Source organism: Narcine bancroftii, chromosome 3 (genome assembly GCF_036971445.1).
Source record: "Narcine bancroftii isolate sNarBan1 chromosome 3, sNarBan1.hap1, whole genome shotgun sequence".
NCBI classification, from domain to species: Eukaryota; Metazoa; Chordata; class Chondrichthyes; order Torpediniformes; family Narcinidae; genus Narcine; species Narcine bancroftii.
The window spans coordinates 4330487-4353115 of record NC_091471.1 but is presented as its reverse complement, the minus strand read 5'-3'; the positions used below and the strand labels follow the sequence as shown (position 1 = coordinate 4353115).

At 43.1% G+C, this 22629-nt stretch overlaps 1 protein-coding gene across 5 annotated transcripts in view; it reads left to right on the top strand.

The window, feature by feature from the left end:
* Positions 1 to 22629, top strand: part of LOC138756945 (sideroflexin-5-like) — a 309487-nt gene that overhangs the window by 88438 nt on the left and 198420 nt on the right. For 4 of the 5 annotated variants that reach the window (XM_069923412.1, XM_069923411.1, XM_069923409.1 and 1 more), the window contains exons 6-7: positions 6328 to 6353; positions 12986 to 13039. In XM_069923412.1, coding sequence (XP_069779513.1) covers positions 6328 to 6353; positions 12986 to 13039 — 80 coding nt within the window. The remainder of the gene's footprint in view (positions 1 to 6327; positions 6354 to 12985; positions 13040 to 22629) is intronic. The other variant, XM_069923413.1, reaches the window with a different exon arrangement.

The following is a 22629-nucleotide window of genomic DNA, read 5'->3' as shown; positions in this document are numbered from 1 at the left end:
AGAGAATTTTGTTAAAACAGGCTTCTCTGGACCTTTTTATCAGCCGGCTGAGATGATTGTCAGAAAAAACAGAAACCGTCGTCCAGTGTTCACTCACCCATCACGTCGGGGTCACCAAATTGTTAGGTCTGTTTTGTTCATGAATGAGTGAGACAAACACCAGGCTGAGTCGAAATCAGGGTTCTTTGTTCTTTATTACCGGATTGTAACACTTGCGACTAACCATGTTAGTCGGAGAATGCATTCTGCCGTTATCAGCAAAATGGTGATTTTTTATACCCTTGGATATGTGCTTAGAACATCATCATATCATTACTTGTCCAATGACTAAAACTGTTGCTATCCTTTCCCTGCTAGCTTCCTGCCTCTCAATCCATCAATGTCTCTCTTATCTTGTAAGTACAAGGATGCATTCACATCTTGTTACAGCCCTGCACATTCCCATCTCATGATGTTTTACCTAACAGGAGTACAAGGACACCTCCCCTTCTTGTTACAGCCCTGTACAGGGTAATTCCTTACACATTCCCATCTCATGATGTTTTACCTTACACCACCTAGGCCATGCTCTCTTCACACTGTTCTCATCAGGAAGGAGGTGCAGGAGCCTGAAGACAAACACCAAACACTACAAAATTAGCTTCTTTCCATCTTCCATCCGATTCCTGAACGGACAATGAACCACAGACACGACCTCACTTTTCTTTTTCTCTTTTTGTTCTAATCATTTACGAATTGTAATTTATAGCAATTTTTGGACCTGTAATGCACAATACTGCTTCCGCAAAACAACATCTTTTGTGGCACATGTTCATGACACAAACCTGATTCTGATAAGAGCAGTTGCCTCATCTACAAGCTGCTCACTTGTATGGGATCATTAATGCACAGGGATAGAGAAGTTATTAATTGCATTTATTCTTGGATGATTTGCAGATCATTCTGAAGAACCAGATCTAATGTTGGGAGTGGTGGGGAAAACATCAAAGAATTCTTACAAGGATTCCGTTCACACCCTAAATTATTGCAAGCCAGAAACAATTTGCTGGTGAAACTCAGCAGGCCATGCAACATCAGTGGGAGAAAAAGATTGTCAACGTTTTCTGGTTGAATTCCTTCTCCAAAACTGAGAGTGTAGAGGAGGGATAGCCAGTTTAATGATGACAGGTGGGAGGTTTTGGACAGGGGCCAATAGGGGATTGGTTACACTGGAGGGATGAAGGAATGATGGACAGGTAGGGAGGTTGAAGGCTGGAGTTAGGAGACAGGTGCAGTAGGTTCAAGGCTCGTTTTATTGTCAGGTAATAATACATTAAAATGTATCATGCTTGATATAAGGCAAACAAAGACTCACCATGAGAAAGAGAAGCAAAGTGAGTCACTGAGTGTTTGTGGAATTCACCTCCATGACAAGGCACAACGACAGCTTCTTCTCCTCAGCCGGACAATGAAACTCAGACACTTTTGTAGTTTATCCTATTTTCTTGAAATATTTATTTATTTTTGAGATGTATTATATTAATGACAATAAATTCTGATTCTGAGAACACCTGCAGCCGCACAGACTACTGTTCGATTCATCGGCAACCCGAGCTCCAGTTCCAAACCTCCGACATGGCCAGAAAGCCTTCAGCACCCGAGGCTCTTTGGGAGCCCTCTCGAATCCTGGTTCTAATACCTGGTTCCCATGAGCCAGTCTCCAGCAGCCCATGTGTACTCCAACCACCAGCCTGTGTGTGTCCCTCAGCTGCCATGGTCACCATCCTATAGGATCGACTCCTCTGATTCTCCTTCTCAAGGGGGTGCTCTCCCTGTTACTGGTGTCCAGCTCCTGTCTGTGGCTTCCCCAGAGTCTGCAAACCCTCGTGGCCTGCTGCCTTGCAGTTGCAGGATTTTTCTTACAAACACCATTAGCTCCTTTAACAGGCCACTTATGACCTGTACACTTAGGCAGAAATAATAGTATAAGGGCTAGTCAGCATGGATTCCTTAAGGGTAAGTCATGCTTGACTAACCTTCTGGAATTTTTCGAGGATGTGACAAAGAGGGTGGACTTGGGAGAGCCAGTGGATGTGGTGTATTTGGACTTCCAGAAGGCCTTTGATAAGGTACCACACGGGAGACTAGTGGGCAAGATCAGGGAGCATGGTATTGGAGGTAAGGTGCTGACATGGATAGGAAATTGGTTAAGAAATAGGAAACAAAGGGTTGGGGTAAGCGGGTCTTTTTCAGGATGGCAGGATGTGACGAGTGGAGTGCCGCAGGGATTGGTATTGGGTCCTCAGTTGTTTGTAATTTATGTAAATGATTTGGATGAGGGGATTATTAATAACTTGAGTAAATTTGCAGATGACACGAAACTGGGTGGCGGTGTGGGGTGTGAGGAGGATGTCAGGAAAATGCAGAGGGTCTTGGACAGGTTGGGGGTGTGGGCTGCTGAATGGAAGATGACGTTCAATGTAAGCAAATGTGAGGTTATCCATTTTGGGGGCAATAATAGGAAAGCTGAGTATTATTTAAATGGAGACAAGCTAGGGAGTGGGGAGGAGCAAATGGAACTGGGTGTACTTGTTCACCGGTCACTGAAGACTAGCATGCAGGTTCAGAAAGCTGTGAAGAAGGCTAATAGCATGTTGGCTTTCATAAAGAGGGGATTGGAGTATAGGAACAGAGACGCCCTTCTGCAGTTGTACAGGGCCCTGGTGAGACCCCACCTGGAGTATTGCGTCCAGTTCTGGTCTCCAATTTTGAGGAAGGACATACTAGCTATAGAGGGTGTGCAGCGCAGATTTACAAGGTTAGTTCCAGGGATGGCGGGGTTGACATATGCTGAAAGGCTAGAAAAACTGGACTTGTATCCGATGGAGTTTAGAAGGATGAGGGGGGACATGATTGAGGTATACAAAATTATCAGGGGGATAGACAAGGTGAAGTCGGATTACTTGTTCCCAATGATGGGGGAGACGAGGACCAGAGGGCATAGTTTAAGAATACAGGGTAGGCCCTTTAGGACAGAGATGAGAAAACATTTTTTTACCCAGAGAAGTGTGAATCTCTGGAATGCTCTGTGGTAGAGGCAGATTCGCTGATATGTTCAAAAGAGAGTTAGATAAGACTCTAGTGGGCAAAGGAGTTAAGGGTTATGGGGATAAGGCTGGAAAGGGGTACTGATGGTAGTGATCAGCCATGATCTGTAAAATGGCGGTGCTGGCTCGATGGGCCGGAGGGCCTACTCCAGCTCCTATTGTCTATTGTCTATTGTCTAATGTCTATTACCAGCATTAGGACTGGGCAGGCAGTTAAACAGTAGATTGGCAGATGCCAGACAAAGGGAAAGGCAAGGAGAAAAAAGGGGTTAAGCTGGAGGCTGGTGGGTGTTGTGGAAATGGGATTCCAGTACTAAAATCTGCTCAGTGTAGAAGGCAGTGATGGCAATATAATAGAAACCTTTCAAAGAGAACAGATTGGAGCAGAAAGCATTGAAAAGGGGGAGCAGATCCTGTGGCTGAAATGTGGACAGAAGAGGGTGGAAACGAGGGGGGTGAGGATGTGCGAGGTTCTGAGTGGGTGAATGGGGAGAAAAGCAGAAGTAGATGGGAAGAGAGAGAAGATTTGTTATGCCCTGCATGCAGCTTCACTCTGAATTTGTTGGGGGCTGTTCACCACAGAAAAGCTCAATCAAAAGCAGTGGCTCCAGTAATAGTAGTTGGAAGTAAAAGGTGCTCATTTTGAGGTTTGAACTTCTACTTTGAAGAGGAGCTCAGGCCCGAAACATCGGTTATGTATCTTTACCTCCTATGTGCACAGCAAGACCTGCTGAGTTCCTCCAGCGTTTCTGTGTTTTTGCTGGTTTTGTTGTATTTTTCAGGTGACCATTGCAGTGGTGGTCATTGGCGGAGGTGAGAGTTTAATCATTGCCATGCGCCGTCGTTGAGAGGTAGCTCCTGTCAATGAGGAATGCTCCACATTTTGCTGTGTCTTGTTCTCAGTCTTTAATGTGCGGGCAGTGTTGTGTGATAGGGTCAGATTGGCAGAGGACCTTTGTTTAATGTATGCAAGACCTATCCAGAGGTTATGACCTCATGGCCATTCTCATCAGCCAAATTCAGCTCCAAATCAATCTACAAATTCACTAACAATACCGCTGTTGGGTAAATAACTGGAATGAGGAGTCAAAATACAGGATGGAAATCGTGAACCTGGCTGAGTGGTGCCAAAACAACAATCTTGCTCTCAACGTCACCAAGACCAAGGAGCTTTTTGTTGATTTTAGGAAGGAGAGGCAGACGTTCCACACACACATATCCTCATTGATTCAGTTGGAGGCCGAGAGAGACAGAACCTTGATATTCCTGGGAGTCCAGATATCAGAAGATCTCTCCTGGAGAGGCAAACGAGAAGGCACACCAGCCCTCTTCTTTCTAAAGAGTCTGAGGAGATCTGGCATGTGTTGGACACTCTACAGGGGTACTGTGGAAAATATACTGACTGATTGGTAATTCAAGTGCCCAGGAATGCAGAAGGTAATAAACGCCACCAGGTCCATCACAGACTCCAAATTCTCATTCACTGCAGACATCTAGTAGATGTGAAGCACTGCCTCAAGAAGGCAGACAATATCATAAAGGACCCCTGTCACCCTGGTCACAACCTCTTCTCACTTCTACCTTCAGGCAGAAGGTATAGAAGACTGAGATCCAGCACCCTGTCCAAGAACAGTTTCTTTCCTACAGCTATTAGTCACTTGAACCTCCCCATGTTACACGAATCAGGAACTGATCCAACATCACAAAAAGACTGTCTGTGCTATTGCAAAAACACTCTTTGAACTTGGATTACTACTAATATTTATTATCTATATTGCCTCTTTTCATTCAATTAATTTATTATCGTGGTTTTGCTTTAGCTGCAGCAAAAAAAAGAATTTCAGTGCATATGTATATTGTACCATGTGTATGACAGTAAACTCATTGTTGGACACCAGCTACCACAAGGTCAAGCAAGAAGCAAAGTTAGTGTCGTAGAGTCAATCCAAATCTTGCCCCTCAATGACAAGTCATCCTTGCGGCCTCCCGGGAGACTGAACGGTGCAAAATTCATGCGGTATCAAGTCAACAGACTAACAGTGTTCAGAGACCTGAGACCACTAACTTAGCAGAAACCCATATAGAAGGCGGTACAGGATCCCTGCCCAACTACAGGCGGACAGTGTGACTCTGAGCAAGGGGAGATGTAGGAGGTCCTTGCTGGAGTGTCTGCCTAAGGCAGCCCAACTATAGTCAGACAGTGTGACCCTGGACAGGGGGAGATATTGGAAGTCCTTGGGCTGGAGAGCTGGCCTCACACAGTGCAGTTCAAGGACTGGGAGGAATTTCACTAAGCCAGCGACAGAAGGAGTCAGGTGATAAGCTGAAACATTTCTGGAACCTTCAATCAGCCTGGTACCATTGAACTTCCAAACAAACCCTTGTCTGCAACTGTGGCACTCCTTGGATCCAAGACTACAGAACAAAGGACAGGGGGATTGAATTTGGGAGTGGGGGGGGGGGGGGGCGGGGGAGGTTCAGAGGAAAAAGAAAGGGAGAACTGCCCAGAGAAGCAAAGGAAGGAGGGATCCAAGTGGCAGAATATAATATAAGAGTCAGGGGGAGGTGAGTAAACATTGCAGGGAGCAGATCTGGCTGTCTCAGATTGAGTACACATTATTGGGAGTGAAACAATCGCAGATGCTGCGATTGTCGTAAAGGCATGGGAATGCTGAGTTCCTCCAGCATTTGTGTGGTTTTTTTTTACGTTATTGGGAGAACAGAGCGTAGAAAAATGAGGGGAGATTTGATCGAGGTTTAAAAAGTTATGAGATATAGACAATCAATGCGAGTAAAGCCTTTTTCATGTAGATTAGGAGAGTTAAATCCAAGAGGGCATGGCTTTAGAGTAAAAGCAGAAAAGTTCAGGGGAGCTTCTTCATTCAGAAGTGGTGGGAGTGTAGAACAAGCTGCCGTCTGACGTGGTGAATTCGGGCTCACTGTTAAATTTTAAGAATAAATTGCATAGAAGCATGGATGAGAGATGTCTAGAGGGTTATGGACTGGGTGCAGGTCAGTGAGACTTGCGGAATGATATTTTGGCTCAGACTAGAAGGGCCAAATGGCCTGTTTTCTGTGCTGTAGTGTTCGCTCAACCTTGTGCATTGTAAGCCCCAAACGCATGGTTTATTTCAAAAGGTCAGAGGAGAATTGGAAGTGTAAAGAGGGGATGGAAAGGAAAGGAAATGTAGATGGAGACATGATGATGAAAATTAGTTCAATGTCTATCTTTTTGTTTCAGGTTATATTCCTTTTGGGACCCCAATTGTAAGTATCTCTGGACAAGAATCATGATTAAATCCTTTGATGTGTGATCTTAGCCTCTTTCCCTAGCTCAAATACATGCAGTCTGTAAAGCTGCATTGGTAGATGCAACGTTTTGGATATTACATGGCCCCTCATAGATAACCATATACAGCACAGAACAGGCCAATTTGGCCCTACTAGTCCATGCCGGAACAAATCCCCACCCTCCTAGTCCCACTGACCAGCACCTGGTCCAATTCTCTCCCCTCCATTTAATTATCCAGGCTTTCCTTAAATATAAATAACGTCCTTGCTTCAACCACCTCTGTCAGAAGCTTATTCCACATCCCAACCACCCTTTGCGTGAAGAAATTTCCCCTCATGTTCCCCTTTTAATTTTCCCCCTTCAATCTCAAACCATGGCCTCTGGTTTGAATAACCCCCACTCTTCATTGAAAAAGCCTATCCACGTTGACTCACTCTGTCCCTTTTAAAATCTTGAACAGCTCCATCAAATCCCCCCTCAATCTTCTACTCTCCAGAGAAAAAAGCCCCAGGCTGCTCAACCTTTCTCTGTAACTCAAACCCTGACATCTTGTCAACATTCTCGTGAACCTTCTCTGCACTCTTTCTATTTTGTTTATATCCGATTTATGAAGGCCAACATTACAACATTCCAAATGCCTTCTTGTGTGTGTGTGTGGGAGATGAGCACTCTAGTCATCCCCAGAACATAGCATATTACAGCACAGTACCAGCCCTTCAGCCTTGCATGTTGTGCCAACCTATATATACCCAAAAAAGACTGAACCCTCCCTACCTCATAAGCCTCAATTTTTCTTTCATCCATGTGTCTGTCTTAGGGTCTCCTAAATGCCCCTATTGTTCCAGCCTCCACCACCATCCCAGGCAATGCATTTCCAGACCCTGCAACTCTCTGTGTAAAAGAACTTAACTCTGATGTCTACCCTAAACCTTCCTCCCTTCACTTTGTGCAGATGTCCTCTGGTATTTGCCACTTTTGCCCTGGGAAAAAGGTGCTGGATGAACACTTTAAAGTGCCTCTCATAATCTTGTAGACCTCTATTAAATCACCTATCATCCTCCTTCGCTCCAATGAAAAAAGCCCTAGCACTACTTTCTTTGGCTTGGCTTCACGGACGAAGATTTATGGAGGGGTATGTCCACGTCTGCTGCAGGCTCATTGGTGACTGACAAGTCCGATGTGGGACAGGCAGGCATAGTTGCAGCGGTTGCAAAGGAAAATTGGTTGGTTGGGTTTGGGTGTTGGGTTTTTCCTCCTTTGCCTTTTGTCAGTGAGGTGGGCTCTGCGGTCTTCTTCAAAGGAGGTTGCTGCCCGCCGAACTGTGAGGCGCCAAGATGCACGGTTGGAGGCGATATCAGCCCACTGGTGGTGGTCAATGTGGCAGGCACCAAGAGATTTCTTTAAGCAGTCCTTGTACCTCTTCTTTGGTGCACCTCTTTGATGCCAGTGGAGAGCTCGCCATATAACACGATCTTGGGAAGGCGATGGTCCTCCATTCTGGAGACGTGACCCACCCAGCGCAGTTGGGTCTTCAACAGTGTGGATTTGATGCTTGCGGACTCTGCCAGCTCGAGTACTTCGATGTTGGTGATGAAGTCACTCCAATGAATGTTGAGGATGGAGCGGAGACAGCGCTGATGGAAGCGTTCTAGGAGCTGTAGGTGATGCCGGTAGAGGACCCATGATTCAGAGCCGAACAGGAGCGTGGATATAACAAAAGCTCTGTACACGCTGATCTTTGTGTGTTTCTTCAGGTGGTTGTTTTTCCAGACTCTTTTGTGTAGTCTTCCAAAGGCGCTATTTGCTTTGGCGAGTCTGTTGTCTATCTCGTTGTCGATCCTTGCATCAGATGAAATGGTGCAGCCGAGGTAGGTAAACTGGTTGACCGTTTTGAGTTCTGTGTGCCCGATGGAGATGTGGGGGGACTGGTAGTCATGGTGGGGAGCTGGCTGATGGAGGACCTCAGTTTTCTTCAGGCTGACTTCCAGGCCAAACATTTTGGCAGTTTCCGCAAAACAGGACGTCATGTGCTGGAGAGCTGGCTCTGAATGGGCAACGAAAGCGGCATAGTCTGCAAAGAGTAGTTCACGGACAAGTTGCTCTTGTGCCTTGGTGTGAGCTTTCAGGCGCCTCAGGTTGAAGAGACTGCCATCCATGCGGTACCGGATGTAAACAGAGTCTTCATTGTTGAGGTCTTTCATGGCTTGTTTCAGCATCATGCTGAAGAAGATAGTAAAGAGGGTTGGTGTGAGGACGCAGCCTTGCTTCACGCTGTTGTCAATGGAGAAGGGTTCGGAGAGCTCATTGCTGAATCTGACCCGACCTTGTTGGTTTTCATGCAGTTGGATAACCATGTTGATCAACTTGGGGGGACATCTGAGGCGCTCTAGTATTTGCCAAAGCCCTTTCCTGCTCACAGTGTCGAAGGCTTTGGTGAGGTCAACAAAGGTGATGTAGAGTCCTTTGTTTTGTTCTCTGCACTTTTCTTGGAGCTGTTTGAGGGCAAAGACCATGTCAGTAGTTCTTCTGTTTGCGCGAAAGCCACACTGTGATTCTGGGAGGACATTTTCGGCGACACTAGGTATTAGTCTATTAAGCAGAATCCTAGCGAAGATTTTGCCTGCAATGGAGAGGAGCGTGATTCCCCTGTAGTTTGAGCAGTCTGATTTCTCGCCTTTGTTTTTGTACAGGGTGATGATGATGGCATCACGAAGGTCCTGAGGCAACTTACCTTGGTCCCAGAGCATGAAAAACTCATGCAGTTTGGAATGCAGAGTTTTGCCGCCAGCCTTCCAGACCTCTGGGGGGATTCCATCCATACCTGCTGCTTTTCCACTTTTCAGTTGTTCAGTTGCCTTATATGTCTCTTCCCGGGTAAGGACCTCATCCAGCTCTAGACTCAAGGGCTGTTGAGGGAGCTGGAGCAGGGCGGATTCTTGGATTGAGTCGTTGGCACTGAAAAGAGATTGGAAGTGTTCTGACCATCGATTGAGGATGGAGATCTTGTCGCTGAGGAGGACTTCACCGTCTGAGCTGCGCAGAGGGCTTTGGACTTGGGGTGAGGGGCTGTACACAGCCTTTAGTGTCTCATAGAAACCCCTGAAGTCGCCAATGTCGGTGCTAAGCTGGGTTCATTTGGCGAGGCTAGTCCACCACTCATTTTGGAACTCCCGGAGTTTGCACTGAAGATGGCTGCATGCGTGACGGAAGGCTCGTTTTTTCTCTGGCCAGGATGGCTTTGCAAGGTGAGCCTGGTGGGCAGATCACTTCTTTGCCAGCAGCTCCTGGATTTCCTGGTTGTTTTCGTCAAACCAGTCCTTGTTTTTCCTGGAGGAGAAGCCCAGTGGATTGCAGTATGGCCATTTTCAGCTGATCCCAGAGGGTTTCAGGAGACGTGTCTGTGAGGCAGTTTGCATCCTCGAGCTTTGCTGGGAGGTTTGCCTGGAAGTTTCCTCTCACTTCGTCTGACTGCATTTCCTCTATTAAGTCACCTATCATCCTCCTTTGCTCCAATGAGAAAAGCCCTAGCACTACTAACCTTGCCTCATACGACATGTTCTCCAATCACGTTCTCCAATCCAGGCAACATTCTGGTAAATCTTTAATGAGGTGACCAGAACTGAACACAATATTCTTAAGTGTGGTCTCACCTGAGATTTACAGAGATGCAACATCATCTCATGACTTGTGAACTCAATCTCCTGACTAATGAAGGTCAGCATATCATAAGCCTTCTTAACTATCCTATCAATCTGTGTGGAAACCTGGAGCAACCTATGGATTTGGAACCCAAGGTGCCTCTGTTTTCCACACTGTTAAGAATCTGCCATTATCCATGTACTCCTTTAAGTACAACCTTCCAAAAAGCATCACCTCACACTTACCTGAATTGAAACAAAGTTTCCTTGGAACTGCTTGCACATCTGTGCAAGGACAAAACTCGGTTTCTATTTTCCATTGCAGGACCTTGTGTTTCTTCCTCCTACACTCTTGCCTCCAAATACAAAGTTCTGTTTGCTTTCTTACACATCACGATGGACACGACTTGTTCAATTACTCCTGCCGTGTCTCCTCTCATTCTCAAAGGTTCAAAGATTCCTTCTATCATCATGTAATAATACATAAAATGAAATTTATGTGATACACCTCAACTTTTGTCTGCCACTAGACAAAGAGTTGCCATGAGCATGGCCCAGCACCCCTAATAGTTAGTGTCTGTATTCGCCTCCAGTGTTCCCGCAGCCTCTGCAGCTGCACAAGACTCCGGTTCAAACCATCGGCAAGCCAAGCTTCAGATAAGATCAGGAAGCCTTCAGCGCCCAAGGCCCTTCGGGAACCCTTCTTGTCCTCAAACCCTCTCAAATCCTGGTTCCCATGATCCAGTCTCCACCAGCCTGCGTAGCCATTGCTCTTGATCATGTCCACAATCAGCTGCCCTCTCTGCCCTGCGTGACTTCTTCCTGTTTGTCTTGTTCACGGCAACAGCTTGGTGCCTGTTAATACTTGGCTTGCTTGCAGGCCTCTTAGCTGGCTGATGTTTAGGCTGTTTGCTCAAGGAGGCTACTGACCCCTTCAAAATTACCACCAACCCCTTTGGCCTGCAATTTACCCCTGACTCTCCTTGCAGGGCACAACATCTCCATGTCCCTTTCCCCTGTGAAGTTCTTTGTATCCGTGGTCAGCATTAACTGCGGTTCCACTTTTCAAACTCTACATTGGGACGTGTGTTGTTCCCACAACTTCCCTGACAAGCCACAGCTCACATGGAGTGAGCTTGCACATGCTGTTCACTCCTCCTCCTCAATTTCTCTGCAACTTGAGGTGTGCTCAGCCTTACCTTCCTCCTCCATTGATCCATTGACGGCTTGCCCAGATTTAGTTTATTTGTTTGCTGGATCTGATGAGAACAACATTTATTACCCTTCCCCAGTATCCCTGAATGGAGAGTCTTGCCCTGTTATTTGATGGCAGAGAAGAGTGGGTTACATTGCTGCAGGTCTCATCTCATCCTTTAAAGGTCTGGACCTTTATATTTAAACCCAATGCCCTCCACCCCATTTCCCCACCCCTGCCTGGTCTTTACCATCCTCTCCGATCTTCTCCTCTCGGAAACAGAACATTGTCACTTTCGTCCCCCTTATTCCATGAATTCTGCGCACATAAAGACGTCCAACTCTTGGGGCAGCAGGGTTGGTTTAGCAGTTAGCAGAACACCTTTACAGCATCAGCGATTGGGATTGGGGTTCGAATCCTGCGCTGTCTGTAAGGAGTTTGTACATTCTCCCCGGGTCTGCGTGGGTTTTCCCTGGGGGCTGTGGTTTCCTCCCATCGTTCAAAATGTACGTTAATTGTAGGTTAATTGGGTGTAAATTGAGCGGCACTCACCCATGGGCCAAAATGGCCTGTTGCTATGCTGTATCCCTCTGTCTTCTTCTGTCGGGTCCTTCTCTGTACTCACTTCTACAACCAGGATTCTCCACTAACTACAACAGGCCCATTTCTTCCTCCTCCTGGACACTTCATTCCAGCTCTTCTACCTGCTTTGGACCTTTATATTGAAATGAAACCTGCTGACTTTCTCCAGCATTTCTGTGTTTTTACTCCAATCATCATGCCTGCAGACTTTACTGTTTCACTCATTTGATACAATCTAGGTAAAGTGTACAATTTCCTTTCTTGAAGCAAGTGAGTGAACTGGAGGATTTCATGACTGGAGGTCTGAGTTGAAAATTTGCTATGTTTTCAGAGTGAGGATATTATGGAAATGGGTAAGGATGTTGCTATGGGGGTATTCAACCACAGGGCATGATGGCGGAGTGGAAAGCAGTGAGCTAAAGACATGAACTCCATCTAATGTATCACTTCTCCCTGGTGTTATTAAAGCTAATGTTAACAGTGAGCTGCTGGAGAAACTTAATGGGTCAGGGAAGATCCATGGATAGAAATGGTCAAACTATGTTTTGGTTTGGGACCTTTTACCGGAAAGTTCGACAACGCCAGTGATCAGTGCTGTGTAAGGAGTTGGTATGTTCTCTCATGTCTGTATGGGCTTTTCCCAGGTGCTCTTTTGTCCCACCCTCTAAAATGTATGGAGTTGGAGGGCACTGTCTTGGAATTAGAGGGTACCCATTTAAAACATGAGGAGAATTTCTTTAGCCAGTGGGTCGTGGACTTGTGGAATTCATTGCCACCGACAGCTGTGGAGGCCCAATCATTGGGGGGAGTTTAAGGAGGAGACTGATAGGTTTCTAATTAGTCAGGGTATCAAGGGATATGGGGAAAAGGCCGGAAATTGGAACTAGAAGTGAAATGGTTTAGCTCATTGTGGAGTGGTGGAGCAGACTCGATGGGCCGAATGATTTTATTCTCTTCCTTTATCTTGTGATCTGTGATCTTAATTTGGGCGTAAATGGATGGCACAGGTTTAAATGGCCGGAATCGGCTTTTACCATGCTGTAAAAAATAAATAAAAATTAAATTTAAATTTAAGCTCATTTTTTTGCTCAAGATTCCAGCACCTGCAGATTTGTGTTTCTCGTTAAGCTTGGATGCGCTGATTTGTTCTCTGGGTGTGAATCAGTCTAATTGGTGCCTGTGCTCTCTCTAGGTGGTTGGACTCCTGCTGCCACAGCAGACATTAGCAACGACTATCTTCTGGCAGGTAAGAACCAGGTGTTGGCCCCAGGATACAGCCCAGAGAAAACCAGAATACAAAGGATCTCCTTTTCATGTCCTCTAAGAACCCTTTTTGGAAAATATGTCTAATGAGGCAAAGTTAGTAGAGCTGGGACTTTGGAGCGAAGAAGGATGAGAGGTGATTTAATAGAGGTTTACAACATTCTGATTGGCTTAGATAGGGTGGACGGCCAGAACCTGTTTCCCAGGGCAGGAATAACAAACATCAGAGGGCATTTGTACAAAGCGAAGGGAGGAAAGTTTGGAGGGCCTGTATATGACCCCTGTTATGGTCCTCTTGCCTTTGCAATTTCTCAACTCTATCCAAACAGACTCTACTCCAGCTGCTTCAATGTCTTTCCTTTCAACCACTAACAGAGAGCCATCCCACCTCCTCTTCCTAACTTTCTGTCCTTTTGATAGGATGTGTACCCTGGAACATTAATTTCCCAATCTTGTCGCTCCTGCAGCCATGTCTCCATTACTCCTATAACATCGTATCCTCCCATATCCATTTGCACCTCAAACTCATCCATTTTATTCCGTATACTTTGTGCATTCATATTCAATACCTTGAGACTGTTCCTCCCTGCTCTCCTCTCCTTTTTTAAATTTTTTTTAATTTTTCACACTATGAACCATATTCATCAAAATACACACAAACATTTCCCTCTTGAATATACACTGTGTCATTTTCTCCTCTTTTTTCTTCCCTCCCTACTTCCCACCCCCCTCCCCACCCACTAAACATTCAACATATACAATACAATAAACCCATTAAACAATGTCATCACACAATGAAAATAAACAAGAAAATTGTGTCATCTACTTTTACCCACTGGGTCAGTTCATTTCATCGTCTTCTCATTTTATAATTTTAGGGGGTGGAGGTCCGAGGCGAGCCCTCTCTGTTGTGTGCCATGTACGATTCCCAAATTTGTTCAAATAATGTGACTTTATTTTTTAAATTATAAGTTATTTTTTCTGATACAATACATTTATTCATTTCCATGTACCATTGCTGTATTATCAGGTTCTCTTCTGATTTCCAAGTTGACATTATACATTTTTTGCTACTGCTAAGGCTATCATAATAAATCTTTTTTGTGCTCCATCCAAATCAAGTCCAAGTTCTTTACTTCTTACATTACTTAGAAGAAAGATCTCTGGATTTTTTGGTATGTTGCTTTTTGTGATCTTATTTAATACCTGATTTAGATCTTCCCAAAACTTTTCCACTTTCTCACATGCCCAAATTGCATGTACTGTTGTTCCCGTTTCCTTCTTACAGCGAAAACATCTGTCTGATAATGTTAGATCTTTTGGGGCATGATATATAGCCTGTGTAACCAATTATATTGTATTATGCGTAACCTTGTATTTATTATATTTCTCATAGTTCCAGAGCATAGCTTTTCCCATTTTTCATTTTTTATCTTTATGTTTAAATCATTTTCCCACTTTTGTTTGGGTTTACAGCTTATTTCATCATTTTCCTTCTTTTGCAGCTTGATGTACATGTTCGTTATAAATCTTTTAATTATCATTGTGTTTGTAATTGCATATTCAAAGCTGTTTCCTTCTGGTGACCTCAGTCTGTTTCCCAATTTGTCCTTTAAGTGGTTTTCAGTTGATGGTATGCAAACATTGTTCGTGAGTTATTCCATATTTTTACTTCATTTGTTCAAATGTTAATAAATTATTTCCCAAAAAACAATTTTCTTTTCTTTTCATCCCTTCACTCTCCCATTCTCTAAAGGAAAGGTTATCTATTCTGAATCAATAATAATTTTGCTGTTGGAAATTTGTTTTTTTCCTTTCTACATGAATCTTCTTCCAAATGTTGAGTAAATGGTGCAGTACTGGTGAACTTCTACATTGCACCAGTTTTTCATCCCACTTAAAAAGTATATGTTCTGGTACCTTCTTCCCTATTTTATCTAGCTCTATCTTGGTCCAATCTGGTTTTTCCCTTGTTTGATACAAATCTGATAGATATCTTAATTGTGCTGCTCTATAATAATTTTTAAAGTTTGGTAGCTGCGAACCACCTTGTTTGCACCATTCTGTTAATTTATCTAACATTATCCTCGGTTTACCACCCTTTCCATAAGAATTTCCTTCTTATTTTCTTTAAGAAAATAAGACTTATTAATTCCTCCTCTCCTGTTGAGGGAATTGATAATGATTGAAATAGGTATTGTATCCTTGGGAAGATATTCATTTTAATCCAATTTACCCTTCCTATCAGTGTTCATGGTAATTCTTTCCAATGTTCTAAGTCATCCTGTAATTTTTTCACTAATGGTTGATAATTTAATTTGTATAGGTGGCCTAAATTATTATCTAATCTCATATCTAGGTATTGGATTGCTTGTGTTTGCCATTTTTTCTTTTCTAAACTCTGTGTAATCCGCATTATTCTTTTATTTGCGTTGAACTTGTACCCCGATATTTCTCCATATTCCTTCAATTTCTTATATAATTCTTTTATTGATATTTCTGGTTCTGTTAAGTATACAATAATGTCATCTGCAAATAGACTGATTTTATATTCCTTCTCTTTTTTTTTATCCCTTTTATTTTATTTTCTGTTCTTATCAGTTCTGCCAAGGGTTCTGTAGCTAAACCGAACAATGAGGGAGATAGTTGACCTGCTTAATTTAAATTGGTTCGATATATATCCATTTACTGTCACCTTCGCCAATGGTCCCTTATATAATGCTTTAATCCAATTAATATATTTCTCTGGTAGATTGAACCTCTGTAATACTTTGAATAAATAATTCCATTCTACCCTGTCAAAGGCTTTCTCTGCATCTAAAGCAACAGCCACTGTTGGTATCTTATTTCCTTGTACTGCATGGATTATGTTAATGAACTTACAGACATTGTCCGTTGTTCGTCTTTTCTTAATAAATCCAGTTTGATCTTGTTTTACTATTTTTTGTACACAGTTGGCGAATCTGTTTGCTGATAGTTTAGCCATTATCTTATAATCTGAGTTAAGTAGAGATATTGGTCTATATGATGCTGGTGTTAGTGGATCTTTCCCCACCTTTGGTATTACTGTAATTATTGCTGTTTTACATGAATCTGGCATGTTTTATGTTTCTTCAATTTGGTTCATTACTTCCAGGAGAGGAGGAATTAATAAGTCTTTAAATGTTTTATAGAATTCTATTGGGAGTCCGTCTTCTCCAGGCATTTTATTGTTCAGTAGCTTTTTTAATATATCCTGTATTTCCTCTATTTCAAATGGTTTTATCAATTTGTTTTGCTCCTCTTCTTGCAATTTCGGTAGTTCAATTTTAGCTAAAAACTCATCTATTTTGTCTTCTTTCCCTTCGTTCTCAGTTCGGTATAATTGTTCGTAGAAATCCTTGAAGTTTTCATTGATCTCTGTTGGGTTATATGTAATTTGTTTGTCCATTTTCCTTGATGCCAATACAGTTCTTTTAGCTTGTTCTGTTTTAAGCTGCGAGGCTCGTATTTTGTGCGTTTTTTTCTCCTAGCTCATAATACTTCTGCTTTATTTTCATTATGTTCTTCTCCAGCTTGTACGTTTGTAGTGTTTCGTATTTTATTTTTTGTTTGCCAATTCTCTCTTTTTTTTGTATCTTCCCTTGTTGCTAGTTCCTTTTTTGTACTTACTATCTCCCTTTCCAGCTGTTCTATTTCCGATTGTAGTCCTTTTTCATCTTAGTTACATAACTTATTATCTGCCCTCTAATGAAGGCTTTCATTGCGTCGCATAATATAAATTTGTCTCACTGATTCCGTATTTATTTCAAAGTACATTTTAATTTGGTGTTCAATAAATTCTCTAAATTCCTGTCTTTTAAGTAGCATGGAGTTTAATCTCCAAGTATATGTTTTTGGTGGGATCTCCTCCAGTTCTATTGCTAATAACAGGGGTGAATGCTCAGATAACAATCTAGCTTTATATTCCGTTTTCCTAACTCTCCCTTGGATATAGGCTGACTACAGGAACAGGTCATTCCTTGAGTATGTTTTATGTCTACTCGAATAATATGAGTATTCTTTCTCCTTTGGGTGTTGCCTCCTCCATATATCCAAAAGTTTCATTTCCTACATTGATTTAACCATAAATTTGGCTACTTTGTTCTTTTTGTTCGTCTTTTGTCCAGTTTTATCCATCTTTGAATCCAAATTAAGGTTAAAGTCCCCTCCTATCAATATATTCCCCTACTTATCTACAATCTTCAAAAAAATATCTTGCATAAATTTTTGATCCTCTTCATTAGGTGCATATATATTGACCAAATTCCAGAATTCTGAATATATCTGACACTTTATCATTACATATCTCCCTGCTGGATCTATTATTTCCTCCTCTATTTTGATTGGTACATTTTTATTGATTAATATAGCTACACCTCTGGCTTTTGAATTATATGATGCTGCCGTTACGCGCCCTACCCAGTCTCTCCTTCATTTCTTGTGTTCCTCTTCAGTTAGATGTGTTTTCTGCATGAATGCTATATCAATTTTTTCTTTTTTCAGTAAATTTAATAGCCTCTTCCTTTTGATTTGGTTATGTATTCCATTAATATTTATAGTCATATAGTTCAACACGGCCATCTGATACTTTGTTTACCTCTCATTTCCGCTTCCTCACCACCTTTCCCCTTTTCCCCATTTGCATCTCTTAGTTTTCCTTTTTTGAACTCAATGTATGACAACATTTCTAAAACATAAAATACTTCAACCACTCCCACATCTAAAATTCCCTTAACCCCAAGTGCCTCCCCACCTCTGAGTCGCCCCTTGTCCCTTGCCGGGCAACCACAACTCCCCTCTCCATTCGGACTATGAACCCGTTCACAAGTGTCAACTGATTTCGCAGTGACTGTTATTCTCTCCCACCCAACCCCCTCCAGAAAAGACTTTTATCTTCACATTAAAACAATGCTCCCCCTCTTTTCTTCTCTTCCCCCCCTCCCTTATTTCCCTTTTCTTCCCTCTTTTAGTTCTTACTTATACATTATTTTTACATCTTTATATGTAGTTTGTTATGATTCTTGTTCTTGTTACATCTCTTCATCTCTCTTTCTGTCTTACAGGCGTTCTGCAAATTCTCGTGCTTTCTCCGGATCCGAGAACAATCTGTTTTGCTGCTCTTGGATAACTATTTTAAGTACCGCTGGATATCTTAACATAAATTTATAGCCTTTTTTCCATAGGATCGATTTTGCTGCGTTAAACTCCTTCCTCTTCTTTAGGAGATCAAAACTTATGTCTGGGTAGAAAAAATTTTTTGATCTTTGTATTCCATTCTCAGAAATTTTACTAAAACTGATCTTGGTTTTTGTTGTGCCTGTGGTTTCGGGGCTAATGTTCTGTGTGCCCTTTCTATTTCCATTCCTTCCTGCATATCTGGCATTCCCAGGACCTTGGGGATCCATTCTTTTATAAATTCTTTCATATCTTTGCCTTCTTCATCTTCCTTAAGGCCCACTATCTTTATATTGTTTCGCCTACTATAGTTTTCCATTATATCCATCTTCTGAGATAACAACTCCAGTGTTTCTTTAACTTTTTTGTCTCTTTCTTCCAATTTTCTTTTTAAGTCGTTCACTTCCATTTCTACCGCCATTACACGTTCTTCCACATTTTCTAACCTTTTCCCTACATCTGTTATGACCAGCTCTATTCTACTCACTTTTTCTTCTGTACTTTTCATTTTTCTTTTCATTTCTCTAAATTCTAGTGTCAGCCATTCTTTTAATGCTCTCATTTGTTCATGAATTTTTTTTTAATCTATGTACTGTCCATTCATTTTACCTCCTATTCCTCTGTGCAGAGCTTGATCTTCTTCTTCTGTGTCTGCTCTTGGGTTTGTGTCTTCTATTTCTCTTCCTTGTATCTGTGTTTCTTCTGACTTTCTTGTTGAGCTGCTTGCCTCAGTTTGTTGGGTATATTTTTTCATGACTTCTTGATGTTGGTCCTCTTCTTCTGGGCTAGTCATCTGTTGGGCCTCCTGCTGCTGTTTTTCTTTCTCATCCCTCCCTTTCCCGTTGCTTTCCTCTTCTTCCAGCTGGGAGCCCTGCTGTCAGGCCTCTCTCAGCTGGTCGTGCTATGTAGATTCACTCCACAGTTGGGCCCCCCTGCCGTCGGTGTTCTCCTTTTCCTTGTTTTGCGCACCTCTGTTTGGCTCCGTGAGCCATTTTTTCAGTTCTGCGGTCGGGAGGTCGCGACCCTGCGGGGTCTCCACTAACCTCGGGGAGTGGGCTCCTCTGTCCACGGCAGGTCCCTGCTTCTTCATGCAGGTAAAGCCTTCTCTTTTCTCTTTCGGCGTATTTCCTTCTTTTTTTTCCCCATTGTTTTTGGTTTTTCTTTCTTAGGTGCCATTTTCTTTCTTTTCTCCACACCTTTATCTTTTATTTGTTGTGTTTTGTGTGTCTGGGGCTTTGTGTTTCCTTCACTTTTTTTCTTCTTTTCTGTAGAGGGCTGGTATTCTCCTACTGGCTACTACTTCATCACATCACTCCTCCAACCCACTCCTGCTCTCCTCTCCTTGATACCTGACGAACTTTCCCATATTTTCCTATCCCTTCTTGTTCCCTCTGCCTTTATGATTTCACAGTCTATTGGAACCACCCCTATATTCTCCTTCTTATCTGTTTTTCTATCAGTCTGGTTCCCATCCCACTGCCAATTTAGTTTAATCCATACCCAACAGCATTATTAAAGCTTACTGCCAGTATATTGGCCCCCTTTGGATTCAGGTGTACCCCATCCCTCCTGTAGAGGTCCTGTCTCCCCCAGAAGAGACCCAATGGTCGATGAACCTGAAACATTGCACTCTCCACCATTCCTTCAGCCATACATTTAACCTCCTGATTTTTTCATTTTTTCCCCCACCTGCACACAGCACAGGTAGCAACCCTGAGATTACGACCCTGGAGGTCCTGCTTCTTAATCTCCATCCTAGCTCACGGTAATCCCTCTTCAGGAGCTTATTGCAACTTGTAAAGTTCTTGGGGGCAAAAAAAACAAGCTGGTGAAAGAACTCAGCAGATCAGGCAGCAGGTATGCAAGCCAAGGTTGCCACCCTGAATCAGGAATAAGAGTGTAGAGGGGAGACAGCTAGTATATTAATGGCAATGGGTTGTATGAGGTAGATCACAAGATATAGGGGCAGAAGTAGGCCCATTGGCTTATTGAGTCTGCTCCACCATTCTAATCATGAGCTGATCCATCCTCCCACTCAGTCCCTCCCCAGCTTTCTCCCCATAACCCTTGATGCCCTGAGAAATCAAATTCCTATCCATCTCTGCTTTAAATACACCTAACGACCTCACTTCCACAGCTCCCCGTGGCAAAAAGTTCAATAGACTCACGACTATCTGGCTAAAGAAATAGATAAATTGTCACCCTTTTATCGTGAAGTTATGCCCTCTTGTCCTTGACTCTCCTACCATGGGAAGCATCCTTGCCCACATCTACTCTGTCCAGGTCTTTCAGCAATCAAAATGTCTCTCTGAGGTCCCACCCCCCCATCCACCCACCCTACTGTACTCCAACGAGTACAGTCCAAGAGCTGACAGTGTTTCTCAAATACCAACCCTTTCATTCCTGGTATCATTCTAATAAACCTTCTTTGAACGCTTTCCAACGCCAGCTCATCTTTTCTCAAATATGGCACCCAAAACCGAACATAGGACTCCAAGTGAGATCTCAGCAGTGGTTTACAGGGACTCAACATTACATCCTTGTATGCTACCCCTTTAGAAATGAATATCAACATTGCATTCACCTCCTTCACCACCAACTCAACCTGAAGGTTAACTTTAGGGTATCCTGTACGAGGACTCCCAAATCCCTTTGCACCTCAGAATTTTGAATTTTCTCCCAGTCTAAATGCACGTCCGTACACTATCCAACATTATCTCTCTGCAGCCTTTCAGTATCCTCTGCACCACCTGCCTGTTACATGAGATTTAAGTCAGGTTCGGTGGGATCACAGAGAAGCAAGTCCAGACACTTGCGAACAAACAAGGGCAATCTTTATTGTACACATGAGTTAATTGTAACAGGGAGGACACAGAACAACTCTCAAACAATGTAGGCATTGACATGGGATACAGCGAACTCTGGTACTGGTGGCCGCATACTCTCTCTCTCTTATCATACACATGCAGTAGTATTCGGTTACTAACACACTCTTAAAAGACAGGGAGTTCACCAGCACTCCCAATTCCCTGAATGGTGTGGCTCAATACTAAGTATTCCCACACAATACTATGGTCCCGCACACCTTAACAAAGACTCCTCCAGCAATGTCCACAGTTCATGACCTGGAATAGAGCAGGGCTTGTAGTAAAGACCAAGCAGCAAAGGTCGGCTGAATGGGGTGGGCTTTTAAAGTGCAGTAAGTGGAGTCCATCCCAAGTAATCAGTAAGTGATTTAAAGGGGCCAATGGTCAGGTGTGTCCTTATGGGTGGGCAGTCCAACCTTGATTGGCAGATGATATGACTTCTGACGAGGTTCTACATGGAGAGACCACATGACTCTCCACAATCGATATTCCCACCAGGTTTCAGATGGAGGAGCCATGTGACCCTCTATTATCCACATACGCCACCCTACCACCTATTTTGGAATCATCTGGAAATTTAGTCACAAAGCCATTTTTTCCATAGTCCAAATTATTTATATACAACATAAAAAGAAGCAGCCTCAACACTAGCCCTTGCAGAATACCACTGGTAACTGGTTCCCTTTATTTGTTCTCCTTTTGGTCAAGCAGTTGCCTTAAGTAAACAAAACCCAGGAGTGACCTTTCTGTGCTCTCTGTCAAAACCCTTGAAAAGAGCTTCCAACCACCAGTGTCTCCAGTCCATTCATTTCATGACATCATTTCATTTAACACCTACTCGTGAAATGTGCTTAGCATTCTCCATTCTTCCTGCAATGTTACTGAATATGAATTCTTCAGACTTTCAAATAAGATCTTTTTTAAAATGTGACCCACTAATCTTACCAAAATCCTCCCAATATTATAATCCATTACACAAGGGCTCTCATCTTGTTTAATTTCCTTATGTGTGGCATCTTGTTGAAGGCCCTTTGAAAGTCCAAATACACAACATCCTCTGCATCTTCCTTGCCGATCCTACTTGTAATCTCATCAAAACATTGCAATAGGTTTGTCAGGCATGATTTTCCTTTAAGGAAGCCATGCTGACTTGGACCTATCTTTTCCCGCACCTTTGTTAAGGTGTGCGGGACCATAACATGCACCTCCAGGCATTCTATAATCTCATCCTTGACAATCGACTCCAATAGCTTCCCAACCACTGAAGTCAGGCTAATATTTCAATAATTTCCTTTCTGCTGCCTCCTCACTCCCTTCTTAAACAGCGGAGTGACGTTCACCATGCCAGACTCCAGTGATTCCTAGAAGTTCATTACCAATACCTCCACAATCTCTACAGCTACTTCCTTCAGAACTCGAGGGTGCATTCCATCTCATCCGGGAGACTTATCTACCCTTAGACCATTGAGCTTCCCAAGTACCTTCTCTCTCATGATCTTGACGCAGCCAC